Source organism: Pantherophis guttatus, chromosome 3 (assembly GCF_059756535.1).
Source record: "Pantherophis guttatus breed Tessera chromosome 3, ASM5975653v1, whole genome shotgun sequence".
Taxonomy (NCBI): Eukaryota; Metazoa; Chordata; class Lepidosauria; order Squamata; family Colubridae; genus Pantherophis; species Pantherophis guttatus.
In genome coordinates, this window is record NC_142065.1 from 5,123,799 (window position 1) to 5,134,953 (window position 11,155).

The 11,155-nt window shown below is 45.5% G+C and overlaps 1 protein-coding gene across 1 annotated transcript; it reads right to left on the minus strand.

Annotated features, from left to right (window-relative positions):
• Positions 1–2,109: 2,109 nt before the first annotated feature.
• PDYN (prodynorphin) lies at positions 2,110–8,593 on the minus strand. The gene is made up of 3 exons (XM_060684554.2): positions 8,455–8,593; positions 5,600–5,728; positions 2,110–2,751 (listed from the first exon to the last, which is right to left on the minus strand). Exons 1-3 carry the CDS (start codon positions 8,581–8,583, stop codon positions 2,311–2,313), a joined length of 699 nt encoding a protein of 232 aa, XP_060540537.2. The 5' UTR covers positions 8,584–8,593; the 3' UTR covers positions 2,110–2,310.
• Positions 8,594–11,155: the final 2,562 nt, after the last annotated feature.

The window sequence follows — 11,155 nt, forward strand, 5'->3', positions numbered from 1 at the left end:
TGTAAGATGGGGACAAAACTCACTTAACAACTGTCTCGCTTAGCAACAGAAATTTTGGGCTCAGTTGTGGTCGTACGTCGAGGACTACCTGTATAGGATGAGAAATCAGACTGATGGCCGTTTCTTTTCAACAAAGAAAACAAGAAAGGAAAATCTATTGCTGTAGTCACTCAGGCTACGATTGATTTATTCCTATAGAGAGTTTTTATATTGCTTTTCTAAGAAAATTGTGACTTGCGGCTTTCACCTCATGTTTCTAAGGAGGGGGTTAAGCCCCACTGAATTCAAGAGAATTAATTTACAATTGTGCAACGCTGGTGTAGCTTACCAAGGGCGGAAATCAATTATTATGAATAAAGTGTGTTTTGGAATTCATTGTTGGAATGTATTTTTATGGGACAACTACAGTAGCATTCAGCCAGTAGATGGCAGTGTTTACTGTCATCTGTGTGGATCTATGGTGTACGTTCTTTTGCTCTAAGTAGAGTTCCCCGTTTCCTGTTACAGTTAAACAGTTGAGCAGTAAAGCACATGGTGACTGTACTCTTTGTCCACCACTCTGTGGTGCTATAGATTTTTCCAACAATATGGTTCACCACACTATAAATATCACTACACTATAAAAAAAAAGATGTTGAGACTCTAGAAAGAGTGCAGAGAAGAGCAACCAAGATGATGAGGGGCCTGGAGGCTAAAAAAATATCAAGAACAGTTGCAGAAACTGGGTGTGTCTAGTCTAGTGAAGAGAAGAGAAGGACCAGGGGAGACCTGATAGCATCTTCCAATATTTGAAGGGCTGCCCCAGAGAGGAGGAAGGGGGTCAAGCTATTTTCCAAGGCACCTGAAGGCCAGACAAGGAATAATGGATGGAAACTGATCAAGGAGAGATTCAACCTAGAAATAAGGAGAAATTTTCTGACAGTGAGAAAAAACAACCAAAGGAACAGAAGTTGCCTTCGGAAGTTATGGGAGCTTCATCCCTGGAGGCTTTCAAGAAGAGACTGGACTGTCATCTGTCAGAAATGGTGTAGGGTTTCCTGCTTCGGCGGGGGGGTTGGACTAGATGACCTCCAAGGTCCCTTCCAGGTCTGTTATTCTGCTTTTGATTGATATCAAGGACTTCTCCAAGAGGCTCAGAAAAAGTAAAATGGTTTTCTGCAGTTACCCAATCAAAATTCCACTTCTTTTTTAGATGTCAGGCATGCAAAAAAAGAGGAGGGAGGGGCTTTTCTAAGCAGCTGGGGGGGGGGGACATATTGATTTCTTTAACCTTTCTGTGGACACTCAGGATAACTATTAATGTTAGTTTTCTGGCCTAATTTGGTAGAAAAAGCATACAGATAGCCCTTGATTTACAATTGTTGGTTTAGCAACCGTTCAAAGTTACGATGACACTGAAAGGAGGGTCTTATGACTGGGTCCTCGCACTTACAACCGTCGTAGCCCCTCCACGAACCCGTGATCGCAATCCTCGGACTATATTTACGACAATTGCATTGCAAGTGATTTGCCACCTTTCTGGCTGGGTTTCCGACACGAAACGTCAATGGGAGAAGGCAGATTCATTTAACGACCACATGATTCACTTAGCGACTGTCGTGTTTTGCTTAACAGCTGTGGGAGGCGGGGGGGGGGAAAGACCGTAAAACCGGGCACGACTTACAGAACAACGTTAAGCCTTATCCAACGCTGACCACTTTAAGACGGGTGGACTTCAACTCCCAGCATTCCCCAGCCCGCCATGATGAACTAGGGAATTCTGGGAGTTGGAGTCCACTAGTCTTAAAGTGATCAACATTCAACACCTCTGTTGTAGAGGCTGAAGTCTTTGGAGAGCTTCTTTCACACACACACCCCAAAAATATAAGATTTAATCTAATCAAGTTTAGCTCGTTGTATAAATGCAACCCAAATGTCTGACTAAGGCAGTGTTTCTCAACCTTGGCTGTTGGACGATGTGTGGACTTCAATTCCCAGAATTCCCCAGCCAGCTCTGCTGGCTGGGGAATTCTGGGAATTGAAGTCCACACATCGTCCAGCAGCCAAGGTTGAGAAACACTGGACTAAGGCTAAGCCCACCATCCCAAACCAAAGAAACTCATTTGAATCTTAAGCCACCAATGCTGGTTTATTCACATAGACCTCCGCCCGTGTCCTTTCTGGTCAGATTTACGGACGTTCTCTGCATGGCTTGGTTGGGACAATGAAGGGGGAAGCTAGGGGCAGGGGTTTCGGGGGTTCTCCACCACTTTCAAGATTGGGGGAAGGGTTTGAGCTGGAGGAGGACTTCATCTGCCATCATCTGGGCCACTATAGGTCAGCAACCTCCTCGGAGGCGCCCTTGGGCCCTTCCTCAGACCTCGTGGTCACCTTGAACTGACGCCGCAGGAACCCGCCGTAGCGCTTCTGCTTGTCCCACTTGAGTTTGGGACGGATCCTGCGCATGAAGCCCCCATAACGTTTGTGAAGGTCCTCCTGGTCGCCCCCATCCTCCTCTTCCTCGGTAGTACCCGCCACCCCGGAGCCCCTCTTGGGGAACTTGCGGAGAAAGCCTCCGTAGCGTTTCCGCTCTGCCTTGAGAGAGGCCAGATCGGGCTCCTCCTCCTCCTCCTCTCTGTGGGAGACCAGATCCCGAATTTCCAGCATCTCCTGGTTGTCTTCTTCGGCCTCTGGCTCTGGCCCTGCCCTCTCCGCCATCTTCTGGAAGAAGCCCCCGTAGGACTGGCTGGCATCTCCCTTGGTGAGGACACTCTGTTTTGGAGAAAACGGGAGAGGAGAAGAGGAAAAAGAGGAGGAGAGAAGGAGAGCAGAGAAAGAGAAGACAAGAAGGAAGGAAAAGAGGAGGGAAGTGAAAAATATGAGAAGAGACGATAGAAGGAAATAAGAGAAGAAAGAAGGACAGGAGGAGGAGAGAAGAGAAGGAGAACAGAGAAAGAGAAGACGAGAAGGAAGGAAAAGAGGAGGGAAGAGAAAAACAGGAGAAGAGACAATAGAAGGAAATAAGACAAGAAAGAAGGAGGAGGAGAGAAGAGAACAGAGAAAGAGAAAATGAGAAGGAAGGAAAAGAGGAGGGAAGAGAAAAACAGAAGAGACGATAGAAGGAAATAAAAGAAGAAAGAAGGAGGGGAGGAGGAGAGAAGAAGAAAACAGAGAAAGAGAAGACGAGAAGGAAGGGAAGGGAGGGAAGAGAAAAATGTGAGAAGAGATGATAGAAGGAAATAAGAGAAGAAAGAAGGAAGAGGAGAGAAGAGAAGAGAACAGAGAAAGAGAAGACGAGAAGGAAGGAAAAGGGGAAGGAAGAGAAAAACAGGAGAAGAGACGATAGAAGGAAATAAGAGATGAAAGAAGGAGGCGGAGAGAAGAGAACAGAGAAAGAGAAGACGAGAAGGAAGGAAAAGGGGAAGGAAGAGAAAAACAGGAGAAGAGATGATAGAAGGAAATAAGAGAAGAAAGAAGGAGGGGAGGAGGAGAGAAGAGAACAGAGAAAGAGAAGACAAGAAGGAAGGAAAAGAGGAGGGAAGAGAAAAACGTGAGAAGAGTTGATAGAAGGAAATAAGAGAAGAAAGAAGGAGGAGAGGAGGAGAGAAGAGAACAGAGAAAGAGAAGACGAGAAGGAAGGAAAAGAGGAGGGAAGAGAAAAACAGAAGAGACGATAGAAGGAAATAAGAGAAGAAAGAAGGAGGAGAGGAGGAGAGAAGAAGAAAACAGAGAAAGAGAAGACGAGAAGGAAGGGAAGGGGGAGGGAAGAGAAAAACGTGAGAAGAGATAATAGAAGGAAATAGGAGAAGAAAGAAGGAAGGGAGGAGGAGAGAAGAAAACAGAGAAAGAGAAGACGAGAAGGAAGGAAAAGGGGAAGGAAGAGAAAAACAGGAGAAGAGACGATAGAAGGAAATAAGAGATGAAAGAAGGAGGCGGAGAGAAGAGAACAGAGAAAGAGAAGACGAGAAGGAAGGAAAAGGGGAAGGAAGAGAAAAACAGGAGAAGAGATGATAGAAGGAAATAAGAGAAGAAAGAAGGAGGGGAGGAGGAGAGAAGAGAACAGAGAAAGAGAAGACAAGAAGGAAGGAAAAGAGGAGGGAAGAGAAAAACGTGAGAAGAGTTGATAGAAGGAAATAAGAGAAGAAAGAAGGAGGAGAGGAGGAGAGAAGAAGAAAACAGAGAAAGAGAAGACGAGAAGGAAGGGAAGGGGGAGGGAAGAGAAAAACGTGAGAAGAGATAATAGAAGGAAATAGGAGAAGAAAGAAGGAAGGGAGGAGGAGAGAAGAAAACAGAGAAAGAGAAGACAAGAAGGAAGGGAAGGGGGAGGGAAGAGAAAAACGTGTGAAGAGATGATAGAAGGAAATAAGAGAAGAAAGAAGGAGGAGGAGAGAAGAGAACAGAGAAAGAGAAAACAAGAAGGAAGGAAAAGAGGAGGGAAGAGAAAAACAGAAGAGACGATAGAAGGAAATAAAAGAAGAAAGAAGGAGGGGAGGAGGAGAGAAGAAGAAAACAGAGAAAGAGAAGACGAGAAGGAAGGGAAGGGAGGGAAGAGAAAAATGTGAGAAGAGATGATAGAAGGAAATAAGAGAAGAAAGAAGGACAGGAGGAGGAGAGAAGAAGAAGAGAAGGAGAACAGAGAAAGAGAAGACGAGAAGGAAGGAAAAGAGGAGGGAAGAGAAAAACAAGAAGAGACAATAGAAGGAAATAAGAGAAGAAAGAAGGAGGAGGAGAGAAGAGAACAGAGAAAGAGAAAATGTGAAGGAAGGAAAAGAAGAGGGAAGAGAAAAACAGAAGAGACGATAGAAGGAAATAAGAGAAGAAAGAAGGAGGGGAGGAGGAGAGAAGAAGAAAACAGAGAAAGAGAAGACGAGAAGGAAGGGAAGGGGGAGGGAAGAGAAAAATGTGAGAAGAGATGATAGAAGGAAATAAGAGAAGAAAGAAGGAAGAGGAGAGAAGAGAACAGAGAAAGAGAAGACGAGAAGGAAGGAAAAGGGGAAGGAAGAGAAAAACAGGAGAAGAGACGATAGAAGGAAATAAGAGAAGAAAGAAGGAGGCGGAGAGAAGAGAACAGAGAAAGAGAAGACGAGAAGGAAGGAAAAGAGGAGGGAAGAGAAAAACATGAGAAGAGTTGATAGAAGGAAATAAGAGAAGAAAGAAGGAAGGGAGGAGGAGAGAAGAAAACAGAGAAAGAGTAGACGAGAAGGAAGGGAAGGGGGAGGGAAGAGAAAAACGTGAGAAGAGATGATAGAAGGAAATAAGAGAAGAAAGAAGGAGGGGAGGAGGAGAGAAGAGAACAGAGAAAGAGAAGACGAGAAGGAAGGAAAAGGGGAAGGAAGAGAAAAACAGGAGAAGAGACGATAGAAGGAAATAAGAGAAGAAAGAAGGAGGAGGGAAGGGGAGTGGAAGAAACAAAGGAAGGAAGGAAGGGGAGAGGAGAGGAGAGGAAAGAAGGAGGGAAGGGGAGAGGAAGAAAGGAAGGAAGGGGGGGGAGGAAGGAAAGCAGGGAGGGGAGAGGAGAACAGTGAGAACAGTTGATCAGTGGAACAGCTGCCCTTGAACCTTGTCTGTGTTTGTGTGTATATCAGCAACCGTGAAACGGAGCACACCTTTTCACACTCACCTGGGATCTGCCGGCCTCCTCCGCCTCCTCCTCCTCCGTCGGAAAGGAGGTTAAGAGCGAGAGGACCCGCTCACACCTCTGCCACTCCACGCTGGACCCCGAGGGACTTTGGCACCCCAAAGCACAGCGCTGCAAAAAAAAAATTAAAAAAAAAAAAAAGACAGCCAAGAGAATTACAGGTAGTCCTCGTTTTACGACAGTTCATTTAGTGACCGTTCAAAATTACAACGGCACTGAAAAAAAAGTGACCGATGACCATTTTTCACACTTAACGACCTTTGCAGCATCCCCAGGGTCACGTTGTGGGTGACCCTGGGGAATCAGTCACTTGGCAACTGACTCACATTTATGATGGTTGCAATGTCCCCCGGGGAGTGGGGGGGAGTGTTGTTACGTGATCCCCTTTTGGACCTTCTGACGAGCAAAGCCCATGGGGTTGACTCAAAGTCGAAGCGATTCACTTAACAACGGTGGCAAGAAAGGTCGTAAAAAACTCGCTTCACAACTGTCTCACTTAGCGACACAAATTTTGAGCTCAGTTGGGGTCGTCATTCAAGGACTACCTGCATTCTATTCCCTTATTAAATGCCTATATTGCCTATCACCAGGGGTGGGCTGCTGGTGGTTCGTAGGGGTTCGGGAGAACCTCTAGCTAAGATTCTGTGCAGTTCGGAGAACCCCCAAATCCCACTCCTGGCTGGCCCCGCCTACCCCTCCCCTCCCAGGAGTCCCCACACGGCCTGTTTTGGATGCAGGTAAGTGCAAGGTGCATGCAGAGGCTCCGGGAGGGTGAAAAATGGGCTACCGGAAGTTCAGGAAGGCCGGAAACGGGCCCGTTTCTGGCCTCCAGAGGGCCTCCGGAGCCTGGGGAGGCTGTTTTAGCCCTCCCAGATGCTTGAGGAAAACCTCTGGAGCCTGGGGAGGGCGAAAAACGCCCCCCCCTCTGAGGCCCTCTGGAGGCCGGAAACAGCCTGTTTCCCGACTTCTCGTGGGCCTGGAAGACCCGAAAATCAGCTGGCCGGCACATGAATGCACGCTGGAGCTGAGGCAGGGCAATGCTCGCGCGCCCACCGATATTGATCCGTGTGCCACCTGTGGCATGCGTGCCATAGGTTCTAAGTGCTATTGCTATTTATGAACTCCCATAGGCAGCATATGTGGACATGTATAACACATATCTGCTTTTTATGTTATGCTTTTAACTCTGTCTGCATTAATAATAAAGCTTAAAATCCCTTTACGGATAGTTCCCAACTTACAACAGTTCCTTTAGTGGCCATTCCAAGTCACAGCGGGACTGAAAAAAAGTTACTTATGACCGTTTCTCATAGTTACGACCGTTGCAGCATCCCCCATCAAAATTCAGAAGTTTGGCAACTGGTTCATACTAATGACGGTTGTCGCATCCCGGAGTCATTTGATCCGCTTCTGCGACCTTCTGAGAAACAGTGTCAATGGGGAAGCCAGATTTCTTAACAACCGGGTTACTAGCTTATCAACTGGAGTGATTCACTGAACAACGGTGGCAAGGAAAGTCGTAAAATGGGGCAAAACTCACTTAACACATTGTCTCAATGAACAACAGAAATGTTGGGCTCTATGTTTTTTTATTTTGGCTGTACACCGCCCTGAGTCCTTCGGGAGAACGGCGGTCTATAAATTCAATAATGAATAAATAAATAAATAAATAATTGCGGTCGTAAGTCGAGGATTACCTATATTTGCGGTGTGCTTCTGGTCTCTAGATCCAAAAGAACCAGTTGTCTGGCCCTCCGATCCCTGCCCTGGTCCTTGTCAAAACAGCTTTATGGCCAACGCAAAGGTGCTTTTTCAATAGGAGCTTTTTCGGTTCTTTCATGAAGAACCGAAGAAGCTTCTTGGATGAGAAGAGAAACGTCTTCAACCCAAAACACAAGAAATTCCAGTTTTGCCTTTTGAAAAAGCTCCTTTGGGACAACCATGATCTGGATCAGGAGTCTCCAACCTTGGCACATTTAAGACTTGTGGACTTCAACTCCCAAAATTCCTCAGCCAGCAAAGCTGGAGAACCGGTAGCAGAAATTTTGAGTAGTTCGGAGAACCGGTAGTAAAAATTCTGACTGGTCCCGCCCCCCATCTATTCTCTGCCTCCCGAGTCCCAGCTGATCGGGAGGAAATGGGGATTTTGAAGTAATCTTCCCCTGGAGTGGGGAGGAGAATGGAGATTTTATAGTATCCTTCCTCTGCCACGCCCACCAAGCCACACCCACCAAGCAGTGCCACGCCCATCAAGCCACACCCACAGAACCGGGAGTAAAAATTCTGACTGGTCCCGCCACCATCTATTCTCTGCCTCCCGAGTCCCAGCTGATCGGGAGGAAATGGGGATTTTGCAGTAACCTTCCCCTGGAGTGGGGTGGGAATGGACATTTTACAGTATCCTTCCCCTGCCACGCCCACCAAGCCACACCCACAGAACCGGGAGTAAAAATTCTGACTGGCCCCGCCCCCATCTATTCTCTGCCTCCCGAGTCCCAGCTGATCGGGAGGAAATGGGGATTTTGCAGTAACCTTCCCCTGAATTGGGGAGGAGAATGGAGATTTTGCAGTATCCTTCCCCTGCCACGCCCACCAAGCCATGTCCACAGAACCGGTAGTAAAAAAAAATGAAACTCACCACTGTACAGGGGTCTCCAACTTCTTCGGCAACTTTAAGACTTGTGGACTTCGACTCCCAGAATTCCTCAGCAAGCTTGCTGAGGAATTCTGGGAGTCGAAGTCCACAAGTCTTAAAGTTGCCAAGGTTGGAGACCTCTGACGTGGATGACTGAGAAGCTCCATAGACAGTCTTCCGGTCAGCGTCTGTTGTAACTTACTAGAGGGTTGATGGGCCTCTCTCCATCCTGGTTGTGAAGAACACACAGGCAACACCGAGAAACACAATCCCAAGAAGCGGAGAAAGCCACCTGGAGATAGAAAGCCAGTCCCCAAAGCTGCCAATCCATGTTTCCCAGAAGGAACCTGGAGGGATGGAAAGACAAGTCAAGAATTAAGAGCAATTACTCATCAATAGAAAAAGGTCTCTGGAGATTCTCAGCCATCCAGGACACAGGTGTCCCAAAAGGTGCTTTTTTTCAAGAGGCAACTGGATTTTCTGGGGGTTTTTTTGAAGACGTTTCGCTTCTCATCCAAGAAGCTTCTTCTGCTCTGACTGGATGGTGGGGAAAGGAAGGATTGATACTCCTTGCAGACAGCTGGTCGTTTGCATCCTTTTAAGCGCGCGGCCCCGCTGCGAACCGGTAGTTAAAGGTAAGTAAAATCCACCCCTGGCGTGCTTCTGTGTGTGTTTGTGTGTAAAATTTATTTATTCGTTAAATCTCTGTGTCACTCATCTCCTCTAGAAAGTGACTCCCCTATAATATATATTATATATTGTGTGTAAATAGAGAGAAAACCTGACTTCCTTCTAGCACTGCTGATGTTGACTATTTGGGTCATGCAATGTCTACAAGAAAGCAATCAAGCTCACGGACCAAGGATCCCACGGTCCTCCTGCACCTCCTCCTCCTCCTCCTCCTCTTCCTCTTCCTCCTCCTCCTCCTCCTCCTCCTCCTCCTCCTCCTCCTCCTCCTCCTCCTCCTCCTCCTCCTCCTCCTCCTCTCCACAACCCCCACTCCCTTCCAGCACTGATGATGTTACCTAGTTTGGTCATGAAACATCTACAAGAAAACCATGAAATTCAGAGAGCCCCAAGGAACCCTCAGTCCTCCTCCTCCTCCTCCTTCTCTTTGTCCTCCTTCTCCATCATTCCACAACCCCCACTCCCTTCCAGCACTGATGATGTTCCCTAGTTTGGTCATGAAATGTCTGTAAGAAAACAACCCAGCTCAGAAAGCACCAAGGACCCCACAGTCATTACTATCTTCTTTCCTCTGAGAATTCTACAGTTCCTCAGAGGAATTATGGAGTCTGTCTTCTGCACCTCCATAACTGTCTGGTTTGGTTCTGCAACCCAGCAAGACAGACACAGACTTCAGAGGATCATTAGAACTGCAGAAAAAAACCATGGCTACCAACCTGCCTTCCATGGAGGACCCGAATACTGCACAAGTCAAAAAGAGGGCTGGGAAAGTATTTACAGACCCCTCACATCCTGGACATAAACTGTTTCAACTCCTACCCTCAAAACGACGCTATAAAGCACTGCACACCAGAACAACTAGACACAAGGACAGTTTTTCCCCAAACGCCATCACTCTGCTAAACAAATAATTCCCTCAACACTGTCAACCTATTTACCAAGACTGTATTAATATTATTCTTCTCTTCCTTACTAGTATCTATCTCTTCCCATACTACTATAACCATGTTGCTTGTATCTTTCAATTTATATTGTTTTTATTTGTTTCCTAGTACGATTTAATAGTTTATTAGTAACCTTGACTATCACTAAGTGTTGTATCTTTTTATTCTCAATGAATGTATTTTATTCTCCTTATGTACACTGAGAGCATATACACCAAAGACAAATTCTATTCTATGCTATGCTATGCTATGCTATGCTATGCTATGCTATCCTATCCTATCCTATCCTATCCTATCCTATCCTATCCTATCCTATCCTATCCTATCCTATCCTCTGTTCTGTTGTATTCTATTCTATTCTAATTCTAATTCTAATTCTAATTCTAATTCTAATTCTAATTCTAATTCTAATTCTAATTCTAATTCTATACTATACTATACTATACTATACTATACTATACTATACTATACTATACTATACTATACTATAATGTTCTGTTCTGTTCTGTTCTGTTCTGTTCTAATTCTATCCTATCCTATCCTATCCTATCCTATCCTATCCTATCCTATCCTATCCTATCCTCTGTACTGTACTGTACTATACTATACTATACTATACTATACTATACTATACTATACTATACTATACTATACTATACTATACTATACTCTGTTCTATTCTAATTCTAATTCTAATTCTATTCTATTTCTATTCTATTCTATCTTATTCTAGTCTATTCTATACTATATTCTGTTCTGTTCTATTCTAATTCTAATTCTAATTCTAATTCTTATTCTATTCTATTTTATTCTAATTCTCTTCTCTTCTCTTCTCTTCTCTTCTCTTCTCTTCTCTTCTCTTCTCTTCTCTTCTCTTCTCTTCCCTTCCCTTCCCTTCCCTTCCCTTCTCTTTTCTCAATGGAACGCACAAAGACTTAGACTTTCTGAGATGTGCCCACCAACACTTCGCTTACACACTTCGTCCCCTCATCCAGTGAACCGTTCTCGTGCCCTCAGACTCAAACTAGGCCCAAGCCGGATCCGTGTCCTGAATTCCTGTCAGAAGTTTAAGCTTCTTCCCGGGTGGCATCGCTGACTTTCTTAGCGAACGTCCCTTAATTGGGGCTGATGGAGAAATAGGGAACGCACACTCCAAGATTCATTTGTGCTAAATTAAGCCGTAATTTGAATGATACGCATTATCATATGTCAAATTATCAGCCTGAGCAGAACATAAATTACGCCGAAGCTGCCGGCTTCGACAAAGTGGCA